Genomic DNA, 20,647 nt, shown 5'->3' with positions numbered 1-20,647 from the left:
AATGCTCTGCTTTATTAAGATTCGTTTACAGCACCACAGCTCAAAGAAGTAGTGTTAAAACTAGAGCTGGAGACAGCTAAGAGGAATAGAAAGTTTGCCTTGTAAAAGGAAGAATGTACACACAGTATTTTTGGCACCAGATTTCATTTCGCAGCTTCCTCCAGTTCTATCCGATTTCAAACCACGATAGTAGAATATGGATTTTTCTGAGTGTGGCCAATTCTCATCTCGGCCTCAACAGGTGGAGGGCAGCCCTTCCCAAAATACCAGCAGGCTTCCTTTAACGCCGTTCATGGATCATCTTTGGTTTCAGTTGCAGCACTCAGCTGCCACTTTCTATTTTTAGGAGGGGTGTGCAAGAGCACTGTGGAGTGGAAAACTTTCCATCGCCCCTGTTTCACAGTCACAATAATCTGACTGATGTAAAATGATAGCAGGCTTCTTTACATACAGCCCTCCTCTCTTTCCCTGCCAGCATTTAGATTGCACGGCTACGATTTACTTGCTTTGTGAACTTGGTAGGAGTTCACCCGAAAGAGCTTTAAAATGCAAGTTCTCTTGGTTCTTCCCTTACTTGCCATCTGTGCTTGTTTCCAGCAGGTAAAAGCTTTGTTGCGTTTCTTAAAATGCTAATGATTTTCTCAAAAAGGGTCATGTTAAAAATGGAATTATGACTTTCCCACAAAAGACCAGGGTTGTCTTGTGTCTTCTCCTGCTGCAGGCCTTTAGGTTTTAACGGGGAAACACTGAAAGAAGCAAAATCTGTGGCAAGTGGAGTGTCTATTTCTTTTGGTTTCACTCACTAGTAAAGCAAAAGCAAATCTTGAGTGGATTTTAAAAAACTATTTAGAGGGGGGAAGTGGAAATCACTGTAAGTAATTATGGTGATTTCCCCCCCCCCCCAAAGGTACATTTCTGAAAATTACTTATAGAAACTGGCTTCTAGTTTATCAGCATAACTAATAAATTAAACAAGCCATGCAATGTTCAAAACTGTAATGGTGCCCTATTAATCTTATTTAAAGTAGCCTTTTGCAGCAATTGGAATGGGAGTAATCAGTGATTTTGTATTGGGGTGTATGCTTACAAGTGCCCTTTTTGCATGTGTGCACCACTTTTATCTCCTTTTTAAAAAAGAATTCATACTGTACTAAGATATAGGATGTAGACTGCAGGGGAAATCATGAGTACTTTGGCTGCATTTATACCCTTGGCTCCTTTTGTCAACTTCTATGGAAATCAATGGGATGGATTTGTGCTTGTGTAGATCAATATTACTAGTAGACAGCATACTGACTAAACCATGGCTTAGTTTTCATGATAGTGCCTCTGTCTTCTTGTTGGATTCTCTCCCCCATTTATTTGTTTGGGAAATGAGTTTGTGGTTATGTTTGAATCAGGAATATAACGGCCTACTGCTAACCGTCATTTAGAATTCTAACTCTAGTTTGAAGTGCATTTCCAGTCCGGCATCGGAGGGAAGGTATGGTTTATGCTTACTGTAGCCTGTGTACTTTGACTTTCATAGCAAACTATGGTTTGCTTAACCTCCAAAGAGAGGAAGTTAGAACATGCAAGAGGAAGAGGCATGGTTGGGGTAGTCAAAGAATGGTCCGATCAAAGCAAGTATGGGCTGCCTCTGCCATTACTAGGCAGAGTGAAGAGGCAGCTTTAGGCGCTTGATTTCAGGCAGGGTAGCAAATTCTTCTTTATATTTTCTAATTGGTTGCATTTTTACTACCAAGGAAGGGGAGAAATGCCTCCTGCAATTTCTGCCTTGGCTGCAAAAATGACTGCCGCACTGTTCCCTTTGCAGTACTGTACTTGGCCCAGTTACAACCATGCGTACATGTATGCAAGTCTGACAAATGTCACTGGATCTTTAGTAATCTCAAGGTGTTGCTTAGAAGTGCAAATATTTTGCAGTCACAATAATGATGTAAAATGATAGCAGGCTTCTTTACATACAGCCCTCCTCTCTTTCCCTGCCAGCATTTAGATTGCCCAGCTACGATTTACTTGCTTTGTGAACTTGGTAGGAGTTCACCCGAAAGAGCTTTAAAATGCAAGTTCTCTTGGTTCTTCCTTGACATCTGTGCTTGTTTCCAGCAGGTAAAAGCTTTGTTGCGTTTCTTAAACTGCTAATTATTTTCTCAAAAAGGATCACTTTAAAAATGGAATAATGACTTTCCCACAAAGGACCAGGGTTGTCTTGTGTCTTCTGCTGCAGGCATTTAGGTTTTAACAGGGAAACACTGAATGAAGCAAAATCTGTGGCAAATGGAGTGTCTATTTCTTTTGGTTTCACTCACTAGTAAGCAAAAGCAAATCTTGAGTGGGTTTTAAAAACTATTTAGAAGGGGGAAGTAGAAATCACTGTGAGTAGGGAATTGTGGTGATTCCCCCCCCCCCCCGGTACATTTCTGAAAATTACTTATAGAAACTGGCTTCTAGTTTATCAGCATAACTAATAAATTAAACAAGCCATGCAATGTTCAAAACCGTAATGGTGCCCTATTAATCTTATTTAAAGTAGCCTTTTGCAGGAATTGGAATGGGAGTAATCAGTGATTTTGTATTGGGGTGTATGCTTACAAGTGCCCTTTTTGCATGTTTCTCATTTTTAAAAAATCCATTCTGTACTAAGATATAGGATGTGGACTCTGCAGGGAAAATCTTGTGTACTTTGGCTGCAATTAAACCCGTGGCTGCTTTTGTGAACTGTGGAAATCAATGGGAGGGATTTATGCTTGTGTAGATCAATGTTACTAGTAGATAGCAGATTGATTAAATGTGCCTCTGTCTTGTTGGACCCCCCCCCCCCATTTATTTGCTTGGGAAATGAGTTTGTGGTTGTTTGAATCAGGACTATAACGGCCTACTGCTAACAGTCATTTAGAATTCTAACTCTAGTTTGAAGCACACTTCCAGTCCGGCATCGGAGGGAAGGTATGGTTTACGCTTACTGTAGCCTGTGTACTTTGACTTTCATAGCAAACTGGTTTCCTTAACCTCCAAATGGAGGAAGTTGGAACATGCAAAGGGAAGAGGCATAGTTGGGGTAGTCATTGAATGGTCCGATCAAAGCAAGTATGATTACTGTGCTAGGCAGAGTGAAGCGGCAGCTTTAGGGATTTGATTTCAGGCAGGGTAGCAAATTCTTCTTTATATTTTCTAATTTGTTGCAGTTTTACTACCAAGGAAGGGGAGAAATGCCTCCTGCAATTTCTGCCTTGGCTGCAAAAATGGCTTGGCTTTGTATACTGCGCACCTTGATACGTGTTTATGCGAGGGGTTGTCATTTGAGAGTTTTCTGCTTTTAAGAGGCAGCTGTCAGCACCGCAAGTGCTACCTTGTTTAGTTTTTTGCCACCTTGATAAATGTGTTAGTTACATGGAGAAGACAAACAGTCATTTCTTCCCCTCAAGGAACCAAGTCAGCGGTCTCACTGTGAGGTTCTTGATGCCTACATTTTACTATCGCAGCTTGCCAGCATTGATACACTAACGTTTGAATTAGGCCTAAGGTAATGACTCTTGGACTCTTAAAAAAAGTTCCGACCCTGAGTAAGACCAGTTGCAACCATGCGGGCGCGTATGCAAGTCTGGCAAATGTCACTGGATCTTTAGTAATCTCAAGGTGCTGCTTAGAAGTGCAAATACTTTTAGTTATTTCAGGCAGGTACCTTTTAGGCTAAAAGGTACCTGCCTGAAATAACTAAAAGTATTTGCACTTCCTAGCAGCACCTTGAGATCACTTCTTCCTTTACTTGCCATCTGTGCTTGTTTCCAGCAGTTTTAGCAGCATGGGACCGCGACTGCGATCTAAAAAATGCAGTTTTTTCATTGGAGGGAGGGGGACCGAGGGTGGGTGGAAGGGAGGATTGCACAGAGTTGTTGAGTTGGGGGGGGGGGGGGAGGAATGCCCAGAGTTGTTTAGCTTTGAACGTGCCTGCTATAGACGCTACCAGCCTCTTCCTTCTCTTCCCAACCGCCTCGCGAAGCCGGCGAAGTGGGCGGAGCCAGCCGCTCAACGTCCGGAGAAGGGCGTGGCGTGGCGGGCCGGAACCGCCGCCATGTTTAGAAGGTCTCGGCCACTTCCTTCTCTCTCTCTCGCCCCCCCCCCGGCTTTCTAACATCTCGCGAGGCTTCCGGAGGTCGGCTCCCGCCCTGCCGCGCGCCTTCGCCGCCGCCGCCTCTCCTCCTCCCCCCTCCCCGCGCGTTCCCTGTGTGTGTCAGTTGCTGGCCGGTAATGGCGCCGGGCTGGCGGCGGCGTTGCCGCTGAAGCCGCCAACTGGGCCCGCCGCCGCCCCCCTCAGCGCCGCCCTGTTCCCGGAGGCTGACGAGATGAACCGGCTACCTCACCCGCCCCGCCGGGAAGCGGGTGGGAAGAACCGAGACGGCGGCAGAGCAGGTGAGGGGAGGAGGCCTCCCGGTTGTCCGGCCCACCGGCCTCCGCCCTGGGACCGGCCCCGAGGCCGGAGCGGTGCGCCGGGCTTTATGAAGGGAGGGCGAGCGGGGCGGGGGGGCCCTTCCTCGGCCGGGTGTGGTGGCCCCACTGTGGGGTCGGTGGGTGTTTTTTCCGCGGGCGAACCTCCCGTGCCCCGCTTCCCTTCTCCTCGCCCCCCTGTTTCTCTCTCTGAGCTTCGGCCCGGGCTGTCACTGCTGCTTCCTGGTTTAAAGGGACAAGTTCTGCCTTCGGGTTTCCTGTTGGCTGGCCCTGATTTCAGAAGCGCTGCCCTTTAATTTCAGGGAGCCCGTCATAGATTGTTGTTGTTACTACTACTACTACTGTTGTTGTTTGTTTGTTAGTTACGTGTCCCGGCCGTTGTGGGGAATTCAGTTGTGGGGAAACGCAGCCAGACGGGCGGGGTATAGATAACAAATTATTATTATTATTATTAATTATTATTATTCAAAGTGCCTGCTGATGAACATGAGATGTTGGGACTGGGAAGGAGAAGAAATACATGTGGGCTCAGAAGTTTGTGCAGATGTGATGCTGTTTCTAACTTTGGGATTCAGATTGCAAATTGCCACAGGGAGGCTGCATAAGACTGTGTTTCTGCATGGGCAGGTACCCCAGGCACGCATGTTCGCCTGTGCGCTTTTAAAAAGTAAGATGAGAGAGAAAGAAAAGGCAGGTCTCTGCCACCAAGAAATGTAAAGTCTAAGGGCTCGATATAAGCTATGCGCTTCTAAGGCTGCAATTGCATGTACACATCAGGCCCATTGGTCTAAAATACTTCTGAGTAAACATGGATTTGGATCCGTTTGGGTGTCTGTTCATCTCTCCTGTAAGAAGTGTTCTGCTGCATCAGATCAAAAAAACATCCAGTCCAGCACCCATGTCACCCATTTCTCACCATGTCAACCAGATGCCCCAAGAACCCGACAGAGTTTGAAGGCAGCAAACTTTCTCTTGCTGTCTAGCAAATGGTAGTCAGCAGTAGCAGGCTGCTTTCTGAATGTGGAGGTTCCATTTAGCTGTCATGCCAAAAGACCTAAATGCATTCATCTAATCTTTTAAAGCTGCCTAGGCCAGTGGCCATCACTGTATACTGTGGCAGTGAATTCCATAGACCTTGTATTGTGCAAAGTAGAGCTTTCTCTTATCTGTCCTCAGCTGTCAGTTTCATTGAGTGACTTGAGTTTTAATATTCTAGGAAGTGGAGAAAAAGTTATATCTCCACACCATTCATAATTTTATAAGCCTCTATCATGCCTCTTAATGGACGGTTATCTGAAACAAAAAAAATTGCAAACACTTTTCATAATTTTAGCTGTCCTTTTCGGGACCTTTTCTAATTCTACAGTGTCCCTTTTTGAGGTTGAGCATCCAGGACTGCACATAATATTCCAGATGTGGCTGTGTCTTGAATTCATCCACACTATTACACTGTCAGACTTAAGAAATTGATTGAATGTGACGGCTAGCATTGAATTCATGGTTTTATTTTATGCTGCACACCGACTTTTTTGAGCTTTGCCTCAAGATTGATTTCCTAGTTAGTCACTTCTGGTTCTGACCCCATCATGAATGTCAGCAGTGGGGAAGCTTTTTCAGCCTTAGGACTACATTCTCGGGCAAGTAACCTTCAGGGCAGTAGATAGGGCCAGAGCCAAAAGTGGGCAAGACCAAAGCCACATCTATCCACCCATATCCCAGTCACACACATCTGTACACACACACACACACACACCCTGCTTTGGACAAATCTATATAGAGAAGAAGATTCCCCTTTTCAGTGCTCTGCATAGGGACACAGAGAGTTGCTGATGTGGAAAGAGATTGTGCTCTTTCTCCATTGGCTGGTTGCTGCATTTCTGTGATGGGTGCTGAGAAGCAGGCTTCGCTTTTTCAGCATGCAGCACAGAAACACAGTCAGCTGCCAATGGAGGAAGAGAGCGATCTTTTTCCATAAGCAGCAGGATTCTACAGCCACACACCCCTTCCCTGCTTCCCAGCTGCCAAACCTCACCTCCACCCCCCACTCCAAATCTCCCACAACCACAGCAGCTACTCAGCAGCCACAGCTGAGCTGAAGAGGAGAAAAGGAAGCCTAGGAAGAGGGCTAACATATCCGATGGGGAGGCCCTGTGGGTCTCATCTCGCTCATAGGCCGGCTTGGCACCCCTGATGCATGTGAAGTTTGGATTTCTTTGCCCCATTTTGCATCACTTTTTCATTGTTGATCTTTTTAGTGTCTTTGTAGTGGTTTTTAGTGTCTGTTCACCTAGTTTGGATAAATTCTTTTGATACTTGGGATTTCACCATCTGAATAACTTTGTGTCATTTATATAGCTGGCTTCCTCGCTTCTCATCCCTGACCACAGATCATTTATGAAAAAAAGTTAGTTAATACTGTATCAAAAAACAGATACATTTTTTGTAGTGTAGCAACATTAAAAAGCACCGGAGCCATGATATTTTTGGTTCCATCAATGGAGGCTGGTGATATGTGGTGTGATGGGGTTGCGGGGAGGTAGTTTGAAAAAATATGTAATTTATGCAGGTTTAACTGAAAGTGACTTTGTCTGTCTTTGAAACTTCATTTTACTGACTCGTATGACACTCTACTTTCTCACCTATGGTCACTCCAATTTCCTCCTCCCAATCTTTCAGATGAATCCCCCCCCCCTTTCCTTCTGGCCCCTCACTATTGCTCTGCTTTCTGTTCAGCTGCTCAGGTGCCATCTGAGCCCTAGGAAGTGCATGATGCTAAAAGAGGAACAGAGTGTCACTCTTGAAACTTCCTCCATCAAGTCTATATGCTTATTTCAAAGGGAGAGTGGGAAGATAACCATCCTCACCACTTCATGACAAAAGGGGCAATGAATGGCAGTGTGTGTGTGTGTGTGTGTGTGTGTTTGTGTGTTTCAGAGGCTTCACAAGCAGAAGGGAAAATCCTCAAGAGTACTATTGTGCCCATGGGCTGCACATAGGCAACTCCTGGTTTAATGATTATGTATGCTTAATCATTCTGTCTTTATTTATGATTCCATAATCTACCAGGAACTGATGCTGACCTGTAAATTCTTGAATCTCCCCACATCCCTATTTATAAAATTGATGTCATGTTGGCTGCTTTGTCCCTCTTATGGGAGGTTTGGATTTTAGTAACAAGTTGCCTTTCCCCAGTCAATCAGGAGTTTCTTATCTGACTTCTTTAGGACCTCTAAAGGTGTATTCCCCTCAAACCCTGTCACTTTTTAAAAGTTAGCGTCAATTAAAAATGGTTTCCCAGGAGGCATACCCAATTGATGTTCTTTTGGTGACTCATGAATACCTTTATTCAAGAATTGTTATTGGAATTGATACTGTTATTCTTGTCTGCTGTTCTATGCGTTGTTGTGGTTTTATCGTTTTTATTATGTTATTGTATTTTCTATTTTTGTTCTAAGCTGCATTGGAAAAAAATATTGAAGGATGGTTTAGTAACCCATTCAATAAGAGGGCTCCTCTTTAAGGTGCCCTCCCCCAGACATTTTCTGTGGATTTTGCTGCTTCACTTTCATATTGGTCTTTGCTTTAACTTCCTTCATTGGCTTCATTAAAATCAGTGGAACTTAGTGCTATCCTGTGCATGTTTATTAAAGATAATTCCTGCTGAGTGTCTTGAAGCTTATCCCTTGCGTAGAATTGCAGCTGAGCAGCATAATCATATTTACTTAGAAATAACTTCTACTAAGTTATTTTAAAAATTCAATAAAATACTACAGATGCAACAAAAATCTCACTTTAAGTTTAGGAAGAGAAAACATATTCTGAACTACAGAAAGTGAACATGGTGTTAACCTTATGTTTCATAGACAGGTGATTTGAGTTTGAGAGAATAGTTGCTTGCTTTGGACAAAGTGAGAGTTCAACTGGGGGTGAGGTCCTGGCTCGCAGCTCACATTCTTATTCATGTGACAGCCTTATACTAGTTGTCAGCAGTGTAAATGAACAAATACCCATGGCTCTGATAGGAAATAGCTTAGTGTCTGTAAAGCTTCCCTACAGTCAAACTGGTATAACAAATATTAATCTGGACTCTCTTCGTTTGTTTTAAAGTACAGTGGTGCCTCGCAAGACGAAAAGAATCCGTTCCGCGAGTCTCTTCGTCTAGCGGTTTTTTCGTCTTGCAAAGCAAGCCCATTAGCAGATTAGCGCTATTAGCGGTTTAGCGGCTATTAGCAGCTATTAAAGGCTTAAGGGATTAGCGGATTAGCTGCTAAAAGGCTATTAGCAGCTTAGCGCCTTAGAAAAAGGGGGTGGGGAGCGAAAAAAAAATCTCAAGAATCGCAAGACATTTTCGTCTTGCGAAGCAAGCCCATAGAGAAATTCGTCCTGCGAAGCACATTGAAAAACGGAAAACCCTTTCATCTAGCGGGTTTTCCGTCTTGCGAGGCATTCGTCTTGCGGGGCACCACTGTATTTATATGCTGCTTTTCATCAGCAAAGATCGCAGGATGGCTTATCCATTTTGGAAGGAGTCAACTATTTTTTTCAACAATATTCCTGTTACTGTATAAAACTTGAGGCGTATGCCTTCAATTGTATCTCATTTTGCTTCCTCTTGCCTTATAAATGGACACAAAGCTTCACAGTTACACTTTTCAGCTGACAGAGTTACTCTGTGCCAAACTAGAAGAAGGCACCGAATACGGCTCTGATTCGGTTCTATGCTCTGCATGGCAGTGGCATCCTAAGGGCACAGAAGTGAAGCATATGCCTGATTCAGTGTGTTCTCTTCTGCCTTCTATCCCAGTATTGTTGTGGGTATATTCATAGTATTTATGAATACAAGGGAGTGGGTACCGCTGTGGTCTAAACCACTGAGCCTCTTGGGCTTGCTCATCAGCTGTTCAAATCCACATGGCGAAGTGAGCTCCTGTTGCCCTGTCCCAGCTTCTGCCAACCTAGCAGTTCGAAAGCATGCCAAAAAGTGCAACTAGTTTAATAGGTACCGCAGCAGTGTGAAGGTAAACGGTGTTTCTGTGCGCTCTGGCACTTGTCACGGTGCTCCGTTGTGGCAGAAGCGGTTTAGTCATGACGGCTACATGACCTGGAAAGCTGTCTGTGGGCAAACGCCGGCTCCCACGGTCTGAAAGCAAGATGAGCGCTGCAATTCCGTAGTCACCTTTGAATGGACATAGCCACCCAGGGGTCCCTTACCTCCCCACCCAGTATTTAGACAACTGGTGGAGTCATTTTGGCTGGTAGCCAAGTAGGTCGTACTCAGCATAGACCCACTGCAAAATGTTTTGAGGTTTTTTTCTTATAATTAAGCAGTAGGTGTATACAGTGGTACCTCGGTTTACAAACGTAGTCCCTTCCGGAAGTCCGTTCTTAAACTGAAACCGTACTTAAACTGAGGCACACTTTCCCTAATGAGGACTCCCACCGCCGGTGACCTTCCACCATTCGGATTCCATTCTTAGACCGAGGTAAAGTTCACAAACCTGAACACTACTTCCGGTTTTGCTGAGTTCTTAAACTGAATCGTTCATAAACAGGACTGTTCTTAAATCGAGGTAGCACTGTATATGAAATAAGTTATTCATAGCTTACTTAAGATATTGATTTAATTGGGTCTACACTGAGTATGACTCAGTCAGATACCACCCTAAGAGTGGAACTGAGAAGTCCACAGTTAAATCTTACTTCAACAAAAGAAAATTTAAAAAACCCAACTCTTACCATCCGAAAGTTCTTCCTGATGCTTAGCCAGAATCTGCTTTCCTGTAACTTGACGCCAAAGCTTGCAAAGCAGGAGAAAACAAACTTGCTCCATCTGCCGTGTGACAGCCGATTAGATGTTTGAAGATGACTATCATATGTCTTCTCAGTCTCCTCTTATTCAGGCTAAACATACCCAACTCCTTCAACTGTTCCTCATTAAGCTTGGTTTCCAGGCCCTTGATAATCTTGGTTGCCCTTCTCTGCACACATTCCAGCTTGCCAATATCCTTCTTAAATTGTGGTGGCCAGAACTGGACACAGTAGTTGAGATGTGTTTTAACCAAGGCAGAATAGAGTGGTACTATTACTTCTCTTTATTGGGACATCATATTTCAGTTTACGCAGCCTAGGATAGCATTAGCTGTTTTTGCTGCTACAGTGGTGCCCCGCAAGACGAATGCCTCGCAAGACGGAAAACCCGCTAGACGAAAGGGTTTTCCGTTTTTCAATGCGCTTTGCAGGACGAATTTCTCTATGGGCTTGCTTCTCAAGACGAAAATGTCTTGCGATTCTTGCGATTTTTTTCCACTCCCCACCCCCTTTTTCTAAGGCACTAAGCTGCTAATAGCCTTTTAGCAGCTAATCCGCTAATCCCTTAAGCCTTTAATAGCCGCTAATAGCCGCTAATCCGCTAATAGGGTTGCTTCGCAAGACGAAAAAACCGCTAGACAAAGAGACTCACGGAACGGATTCTTTTCGTCTTGCGAGGCACCACTGTACATCATACAGTTGACTCATGCTAAACTTGTGGTCTAACAGGACACCAAGATCCTTTTCACATGTACTGCAGGCAAGCCAGTTGTCTCCCATCTTACACTTGTGCAGCTGGTTATTTCTGCCCAAAATGTTGAACCTTGCATTTGTCCCTACTGAAAATCATTTTGTTAGTTTGTGCCCAGTTCTGCAATCTCTTGAGGTCACATTGAATCCCAGTTCTGTCTTCTGCAGCATTAACTACCCCTCCCAGTTTGGTGTCACCTGCAAATTTGATGAGCATCCCCTCAATTCCTTCATCCAGGTTTATAAAGATGTTGAACACCAGTGGGCCTGGGGCAGAATCCTGAGGCAGCATCCTACTTGTCACTTTTTCCAGGATGATGAAAAACCATTAGTTGTGCATGGTGTTCGCTTTACTTTTTGTATGCACTTGTGGTTTTGTTTTATTTGATTTCTTAGTGAATATTTGTTTGTGTTTTAGGTGAATTGACACGATGTGGAGGAACGAGTTGAATGATGTGCCTTTACAAAATCCAAGGTCGTTCAAGAGTCGAATCCCCGTCAAAGGTTCGGATTTATTTTGTTGCCTAAGTTTGAAAGCAGTTTTGCCAGACTGTCTCTTAAATTTTGGCAGCATGTGCCTGTGTGGTGCAGTTTGCCGTGCAAGACATAATGGCTTCTAGAACTGCTTTGAAAGACTGTTTCTGGGAAAGTGGTCAGATGATGTTGGCTTCCTTTCTTTACTCCCAGCTTCTGTTAATACACATTCAGGTTGCCACTTTCAAACTTTGCAATAAAAATTGCACTAAAGAGTGTTGAAACCACAATTGTCACAGCTTTTAAGGGAAGCTGCATTTTCTCTGACTAAAAATCCTCTTAAAGCTGTTTGCATATGTCCTACAACTAGTTGAAAATAAGCTGTTCAAAATAAAGGAATCATAGGTATAAAAAGGTAGCAGAAGCAAATTATTTTGACTACCCAGTTAGGTCCTTTTTCTTAGCATCTCTCTTAATAAGCCAGTGCTACTGCAGTTTTGAGTTTGAAGGACTGCTTCTTCACATATTATCTAATTTCTGTGCAGTTATCCTCTGCACTTGGTATCACTGCAATAAGTTACAAAAAATATAATCACATAAATTAAAAGGTAAAGGATGAGCTTCTGAATGTTTCTCTCTCCCAAAGGGAGAGAATGATAATGTCAAGCAATTATGCATGCAAGCAAAAAATTCCTACTATAACTGAGTTATACTCATTTTAAAATATTATTGAAGCATGCAAAATATTTGCCATTGAAGCAGTGTTCGAAACTCACATTGTTCTAGGCGCATTTTGCGACAGGGAATTTCATTAGCGTGAGCAGTTTCTGAGCTCTGGGCGCAGTACTGTGGCTAAGATGTCAGATTAAAAAACTGCAGAGTGGAAAGAAAAGAGGACCTTCCCCCCCCCCCCACTTCCAGCTACTCTCTGAAGACTGGAGAAGAGGCCCTCTTGAGAATATTAGGGGGGTGGGCAGGGGAAGGAATAGACCATGTGAAAAATGAACATAATATTTTAGCTGCAGTTCATTCTTTTTCAGCTTTGTATTCTTGTTACTGTATAAAAAAGTGTGCCTAGACATTCCATTGTTGCACCCATTGCCTAGGCTTAAGGTGCCATTTAGCTCCTAGCTTTCATATTTCAGTTTCTAACACTGCATTGAAGCTATCATGAAACTAACAAACTTGCTTTCATTTCTTTGTGCAGTCTTAACCAGAGCACGGGATGCTTTTTCACAGACTAATGCAACAGTAAGTATTATTTTAGCAGTGAAAGAGGAAAAGGCCTGTGAAAAGAATAGTGTATGCACCAGTTTTCCATAGTTCTAAACATATTAAATGAAAATTGAGAATTTTTGTGTGTGACTTGGAACTGGTAGGTGGTTGTGGAAGATACATATTCCCGCCCCCCTTTCAGCAATATAAGCCGCATTTGGATGGTCACATATGTAAGAAGCCAAAGAGGTGAATATGCCTTTTGCCTGCCTGCATGGTCCCATTTCTCTTCCATTTGCAGTGCAAGCAATCAAACAAAGAGGTCTTTAGTTAACCGTAGTAGACCAGGATATGAAACCACATTTTGAAATGTGCAGGCAGAAGGTCTGCAATAATCATTATCTGAGCCAGATCACTGTGTTATAGAAAATTTGCCTCAAATCCCAACTTTTGTAAATTACAGGCAACATATACGATGAATTGATAAGCCAAATATAATATCACACACAGGACTTTTTTCAGCCAGAACTCACTGAAACTCAGTTCCAGCACCACTCAGGTGGGTGCCATTGCCATTATAAGAGAAGAACGGAGGCATTCATAGTGAGTTCCAGCACCTCTTTTGCTAGAAAAAATGGCACTGGCTCATTCATCCGCATGTGGTGGGAATGCCCCATTTTTTTTTTTATTTTTTTTTGGAAAAAGGTATATCATGAAGCAGGCCTTATCACAAAACAGGATATCCTTTTGGATCCTAAAATAGCACTATCACTATATTATTCAGAAACTGCTCAACGAATTTCCCACAAGGATCTCATTACTCACCTGACAACTGCTGCACGGCTTATAATGTTGCAAAGCATTGAAAGACTCTAAATTCAGACCTGTTTGAGATCTGGATCTCACAGCTTTGGGACGTAATGGACAAACTGACAACTCATGGCTGAGAGAGTCGAACAAACAAGAAAATCACCACCTTTCAATCATCTTGGCATAGTTTTAGTACCTATGCAACATCAGTAGAACATGGCTATATGCCTCCAAGAAGTCATGGTGATTTGTGGAATCACAGTTTTGTTTAAAAACCAAGATGGGTTAAAAGTTAAACGTAATTATATAGACATATGGTTCATCTGTGAGGTGGAAGTAGTGTGTGTGTGTGTGTGTGTGTTTGTGTATTCTGTGTATGAATCACTGTTTATCATTGATATATATTGCAAATAAAGAAAAACACAATGGAAAGAAAGAAAGAGGGTTTTGCATTAGCTGCAGCAGTGTAAACCACTCTTGCAGTCCCTGAAATTGTTTTTAAAAGGTGGGCTATTTAGCCTTTCCCCCCTCCTCCAAGGAGCAGCCAGATGAACAGGATCCTCTAAGCAATGTGCTGTCCTGTACGTACTTCATCTAGACTAGAGTCTAAAACTACTGTACAAGTTTCATTCCTAGTGCATATATTTCAACATGAGCAAATATTAAATATATTTGTCTTATTCATCTTTGGAAAATGCCACTTACGTCTTCAATGAAACCTACTTTGAACTCAACTTCATAATCTAACATGGGCTCCACGTTAGATGAGACTAATGATTGTACAAAGTTACAAACTGAACTCCATTCTACTTTGATTGGTAGGCATTTCAGCCTTTTATAAATCTATCCAATCTGTACAGCTTTGGCTTCTCTTCTTTTTTGTAGAGGTGAGAAGTGATCTAAATATTTAATTTCTAATACACATATTTCTTATATATCAACATCTTAGTTGCAACACATTGAGAACAAATTGGAAGTAGCTCCTAACAGCACAGCTGTGTTGGAGCCTGTCATGGACAGCAAGAAGCCATCCGCAAGTACTACCAGGAAAATAAGTCGGAAAGGTATGTATTTGATTAGAAGAGTCATTCCACAAATAAGCTTGTAGGTGGCTCACACTCCAGTTTGGGATGCCCATCTGACACAATCCTTGGCAAATTGTAAGACTAAAAGATTTGGCACAGGAGGCAAACCTTCTGTGATATATAATGGTAAATGGTAGGTGTTCTCAACTCCTGCAATAAGAAGCTACCTCTTCTAGGAAGTACTTTTTCTTAAATTTTTGTTTGGGCACTACCATTGTTGACTGATGCTTACAAGCACCATAAAGAACAAAAATAAAGATATCATTTGGGGCAGTTTTTAGTACACATTAGCCAGGTGTGTTCTTTCTCAAAACTTGTAATAGCACAGCATTTTGTTTTCTGCCACGATTTTGGCACGCTTTAACACTAAACAAACTTCTGTTTTGCTCAGGTTGGGGATTGCTGATCTATGTAACTATCCCTTGGTTATTAAAATGTAGTGCAATGTTAGTATGGTGTTCTGCGCCTCAGTTTTTGTGTATCTGTGTCCATTGGACTTTTTATTTATTTAACAGCTTGTTAAATCCTATCTTTCCAGTTAAATCACCCAAGATGGTTTTTACATCTATAAAATAACAACTTATTCTTTAGCCCAAAATCTTGAAATATGCCTCTGTTATGACATTATCAGCACACAGGTAGCCTTGGTAATAGTATGCTTGGAATGTTAAAGGTAGAGTATCTTGGCAACAGTGTCTGCATTGTCATAATAAATTGGTGATCACAGCTTTTCCATTCTGACATCAGATTCTATGTAAAACTAAGGTCCATTTGAGCATTTGTGTTAGATGGTTGAAGTCGTTTGGCTGGAGTCTGTCTCATATCTTTACTCATCAGCTGGATGAGTATTACCTTGGTAATGGACTGGATGAGAGCCAATAAACTGAAGCTCAGTCCCGATAAGACTGAAGCTCTGTTAGTAGGTTGTTCCCTAGACCAGATGAATGGGAGATGGTCTGCTCTTGATGGAGTTACACTCCATCTGAAGGAGCGGGTACTTAGCTTGGGCATTCTTCTGGATCCATTCCTGTCACTTGAGGCTCAGGTGGCCTTGGTGGCACAGTGCGCCTTCCAGCAGTTTTGGCTGGTGGCTCAGCTGTTCCCCTGTCTGGACAGCTTAACATCTGTTGTCTACACTCTGGCAATCTTTATATTAGATGAATGCAATGTATTTTATGTGGGGCTGCCTCTGAGGATGGTTTGGAAACTTCAGCTGATGCAGAAATCAGTGGTCAGTTGCTCACTGGGGCAAGGCAGCGTGAGCATATAATGACAGTCCTGGCCCTCTTGCACTGGCTGCCAATTAATTTCCGGTCCCAATTCAAAGGGCTAGTTTAACCTATAAAGCCTTCTGTGGCTTAGGACCACAATGCTTCAAGGACCACCTTCCCCCATATAAACTGACCTAGATCCTGTGATCATCATCTGTGGCTCTTCTTCATAGAATCATAGAGTTGGAAGAGACCACAAGGGCCATCGAGTCCAACCCCCTGCCAAGCAGGAAACACCATCAGAGCACTCCTGACATATGGTTGTCAAGCCTCTGCTTAAAGACCTCCAAAGAAGGAGACTCCACCACACTCCTTGGCAGCAAATTCCACTGTCGAACAGCTCTTACTGTCAGGAAGTTCTTCCTAATGTTTAGGTGGAATCTTCTTTCTTGTAGTTTGGATCCATTGCTCCGTGTCCGCTTCTCTGGAGCAGCAGAAAACAACCTTTCTCCCTCCTCTATGTGACATCCTTTTATAGATTTGGCTAGCATATCACCCCTTAACCTGCTCTTCTCCAGGCTAAACATGCCCAGCTCCCTTAGCCGTTCCTCATAAGGCATCGTTTCCAGGCCTTTGACCATTTTGGTTGCCCTCCTCTGGACACGTTCCAGTTTGTCAGTGTCCTTGAACTGTGGTGCCTCCTCCAGGCAAGTTCTGAAGGGGGGGAAACGTAAGAAGAGGCCTTTTCTGCAGTGATTCCCCATTCATAGAATGCTGTCCCCAGGGAGGCTTGCCTGGCAGCAGTGTTACATATCTTTAGGGACCATGTGAAAAATTTACTCTTCAACCTGACCTTCAGCTGTTAATCAATTTATGGCATTTTTAAGTGTGGGGGGTAATTGCCCTTTTTCTTTTTTACTATTATTACATTAAGTATTTTGTGTTTTATGCTGTAAACCACCCTGTGGTGTTTTAATGAAGGGTGGTATATAAATTTAATAAATCATTATCATCAGCATCATGCCTTGGGGAGTGTACCATAGGACTTTGAGAAAGGCAGAGCTGGAAGGTATGCAGAAAGAACAGCAGGTGCTGGTCTTTTCCCTGCTTGGAACCAGATCTCATAAGTAGTTCATTGGCACAATAGTTAAGGCCTTTCAGTTAATGGCTCACAGGGCTGTGGCTGCTTCCTCACACAATTCATTTTTAGTGCTTTAACTGTTCCCTTTGCCTCAGCTTTGAGGCTAGGGAAAATGGATGTTCAGTAGAAGGCCTCATTGAAAATACTTTGAGATTGGAAGCTAAAGCTAATTTTAAAATAATACAATGTAATCCATGTAATATGATTCCCTCTTCCCTCTGGGAATGATGGATGTTCTACCATTTAGACAAATAGCATAAAATCTGAAAAAATTCTTGCTCATAAACTTTCCAGCGAGGGGGGGGGGGGAACGTGGACATTATTGTTGAATTTTATCTGTTGACTAGGAAGTGAGTTCACCAAGCTGTCCTTTAAGTGTTCTTTTGAAATACAGGCAACCCCCGAAATGCAGGCTTTTAATATATTTTACAGAGTTTTAAAATAAGTTTGTTACTTTACTCCAGTTCCTTACCATTTATTTCTAAGCACTTGAAACGACGTTCTAGAGACTGAGGAATTATTTAATGTACTCCTGAGTGCTAATTGAGCACCCCCCTCCCCTTGGTTTCTTCTTCAGCTTCCAGGTCTTCCAGCCAGAAGGAGAGGTCCCTTCGCTGCCCCCTTCGTACCACCACTTTGGATAGCAATGTTGGAAAGAATGGACATGTTGAATTTCATGAACCCCTTGTGGCTTCTTTCAGGTTAGTATGAAACAAGAGGAAAGTTTGCTAACTCATGGAATCAAACCATCAGCACAGAACCTGCCGTTTTTTAAGGAACAAATATTTATTAACTTCCTATCCCACCATTCAATCCAAGCAGGCTTTTGTGAGCTGGACGTTGCACAGACTGTTGAAGATGTCAGTGAGGGAATGGAGGGGGGGGGGAGGGAATTGGCTTACTAACTGTGTTGTTTGTTAGAGTAGACTGTTAGGAGTGCTTGTATCCAGGATGCAACAAAGATTTTGAGGGCTCAGAGAAAATTCATGGTTCAGGGGAGATTAATTAGTATTGAAGGAAAACCACCACCTTAGTTTTGAATAATTCTGAGCTATGAAGGAGCAGAATCTCTAAAACCTAAACCGCCCTGGAAAAAGGACTGAAGTTTGGGTTTTCAGATGCATAACGTGAGACCAAAAAAAAAAATCTGGTTCCAGTCCCTCGCTGCCTAAGCCTTCCATGCAGGAAAAAATAAATATATACCCCCCACTGTACTGTTAATGTTCAGTGTGCAGTTGTAGACTGCTGAGGCTCAGCACTACATAAGCATGAAAGTATTTGTCTAGCCTTAGAGAGCAGCAATCTTGTACATTGGGAAACATTCTGGTTTCAGTTGATGCTTGATGGAGAGGCGTAGAGCTCAGTCTTGCAGGAAAAAAAGATTATGAAGAGGAACCTAAATTTCTTGCACATTCTGTTGTTTTACCTTCAGAACTGCATTATAAGAAATTCAACAAAAATAAGAATAATTTGTTAATTGGATACTTGCACTGTAATAGTGATTCTACTTGCAAAAGTCTTGTTAGATCTTTTGTATTTAGTATATGTTTTTAGAGCTGATTCTCAGTTATTTTTTTATGTTTACTTCTTTTAGGGGCCCTCCATGGTCCCCACCTTATAAAACATCTTACCAACCGGAGGCTAGATGTTTAAAGCGTAAAGAAGCGGGGAATAAGACTGAAAAAATGAAACATTTTACCTTTGAAAAAAGTGAATCAGATTTGCACAGCAGAGATTTCCAAAGCCCATCTTTTGCCGATGAAACTGTTGTCAGATATTTAAATGACCGACCAGCAATTGATGCCTTACAAAATTCTGAGGTTTTCTTCAAATCTGTATCAGAGGAAGAAAAGGCTGAGAAATCTAGAGATGAATATAGTAAAACTTCTCAGAGTACCACAACCCAGGATGCTGACCTTAAAGAATTGCAGCTGGCAGAATCCTCCGCTTCTTCTACCAATACATCCAGTGCACACAGATTAGATATTTTAAAGCAGCATCGGCGTGAGGCTAAACTGGAAAAACTGAAGGAACGGATTAGGAAGCAATTGGCGCGCCCAGAAGAGCTGAGCAGCAGAGGAAATCATCTGGGATACGATGACCACCCTATACCTGCTGCAGCTGTAACTCCAAAAGTCAGAAAAGTTGCAGCTGCACCTCCTGCTCCTTCATATAAAGGTACATAGCTTGTAAATTGAATCTGTGTGAGAAGAAATACATTTATTTGGTTTGCGAAACCAAGAATGTGGTTTCTGTTGCAGCTCTGGGATAGGTGCACCCTACCTTAGATAGGAACACATTAAAGACAAAGGATTGTTCGAATTCTTATTATGCATTACCTTCCAAACTTCACCTGCATTTCCATCTATGAAGATGTTTTTGTTCAGATGCCAGTGGCGTAGCGTGGGGGGTGCAGGGGGGGCCGGCCGCACCGGGCGCAACATCTGGGGGTGAGGGTTAGGGGGTGCAAATCCACGGGTTAGGGGGCGCAAATTACTTGCCCTGCCCCGGGTGCTGACAACCCACGCTACGCCACTGTCAGATGCACTGTATACGTTTAGAGTTAAATTCACAAACATTGGATTGTGACTAACTGTAGGGATTCATTGCTTTTATTTCGTTAGTTTCCTTGTCATTGGTGCTAACTATCACAGCTGCCGCCTGTCACGGTAGCACAAGAGATTTTTCTGATACAGCTTTTAGGAAACCACTGGCTGTACATGCACAGCAGCCACACAGTACAGTCTTTGCATTTTAGCTGTTCTGTAGCCATCAGTCAGTCATGTGTATAAACTATTCTGAAGTGTACTTGCCCCCTCATTGCAACTTTTTTTATTTTTGCAGGAATGTATCTTATTTTTCTGTTACGTAATAATTCTGTACAGAAATTTCTCGTTTAATCTATTTTATACAACATGGATTTGGAATCTGAGTTTCTTTATTTCTAGTAACAAAAGTATCAGATGTTTAAAACAGATAAATTATGTCCGCATTATGCATTGGTCACCTTTATGTTAACCAATTGTTTTAAGGCAAAGTCAGCTAAATATAGGTATACTACTTTTGTTAGGATTCAATCCATCAGAAGCCAAGATCCGTACACCTGATGGAAAGGTGTGGCGTGAAGAGGAATTTATTAATCTCAGTAGAGAGTTAGGTCCTGACTTAGAACTGCAATTAGCAGGTAAGTAGAAAACATTATTATTATTATTATTATTATTTATTTACATAGCTGTACCACCCTTCAAAGGATCACAGAATGGTTTACAGTATAAAAGCACAAAACATCTTATTAATAGCCACATGGAAAGCAAAGAACAACTACACATCCTACATAATTAACAAAAAACTTATGGCCCTACTTCCCAGACTTTTTAAAGAAAAAAAAATGAAAGACTATGAAGTCTATCTTGAAAGCCTGATGTTGTGTACTTAAATTATGATAGGCTAGAGACTAGCTAAGAAGGCAAGAAGCTGCTACGTTTCTGATACATGCCTTTGTGTGTTCTTTTAGTTGTGGCAATGATTCTCTCACACTGTTTTTCAGAAGACAATTTGACTGTGAAAGAGACACCTGCTGGAAAAGCCAAGGGGGAAAAAGCAACCAGACCAGTGCGCAAAATCCAGAAAGTGGCCCAACTTTCAAGTCCCGATTCCAAACCAGGTCAATTCAAGTTAGCTTTTAAACACAAGCTTTGGCTTGC

At 42.5% G+C, this 20,647-nt stretch overlaps 1 protein-coding gene across 50 annotated transcripts in view; it reads left to right on the top strand.

Moving 5' to 3' along the window:
• The first annotated feature begins 115 nt into the window (after positions 1-115).
• Positions 116-20,647, top strand: part of CEP350 (centrosomal protein 350) — a 65,651-nt gene continuing 45,119 nt past the window's right edge. For 31 of the 50 annotated variants that reach the window (XM_083446215.1, XM_083446220.1, XM_083446213.1 and 28 more), the window contains exons 1-8: positions 4,054-4,413; positions 11,426-11,511; positions 12,689-12,732; positions 14,456-14,570; positions 17,521-17,644; positions 18,538-19,121; positions 20,014-20,127; positions 20,491-20,607. In XM_083446215.1, the coding sequence (XP_083302341.1) occupies positions 11,439-11,511; positions 12,689-12,732; positions 14,456-14,570; positions 17,521-17,644; positions 18,538-19,121; positions 20,014-20,127; positions 20,491-20,607 (1,171 nt within the window). In that variant the 5' untranslated portion in view covers positions 4,054-4,413; positions 11,426-11,438. Of the gene's footprint in view, positions 601-4,053; positions 4,414-11,425; positions 11,512-12,688; positions 12,733-14,455; positions 14,571-17,520; positions 17,645-18,537; positions 19,122-20,013; positions 20,128-20,490; positions 20,608-20,647 lie in introns of those variants that run through there. The other 19 variants (XR_014512631.1, XR_014512632.1, XM_083446214.1 and 16 more) reach the window with 3 other exon arrangements.

Source organism: Podarcis tiliguerta (genome assembly GCF_965153285.1).
Source record: "Podarcis tiliguerta genome assembly, chromosome: 6".
Taxonomy (NCBI): domain Eukaryota; kingdom Metazoa; phylum Chordata; class Lepidosauria; order Squamata; family Lacertidae; genus Podarcis; species Podarcis tiliguerta.
The sequence above is the reverse complement of the archived record's forward strand: the minus strand, read 5'-3'. Positions and strand labels throughout refer to the sequence as shown.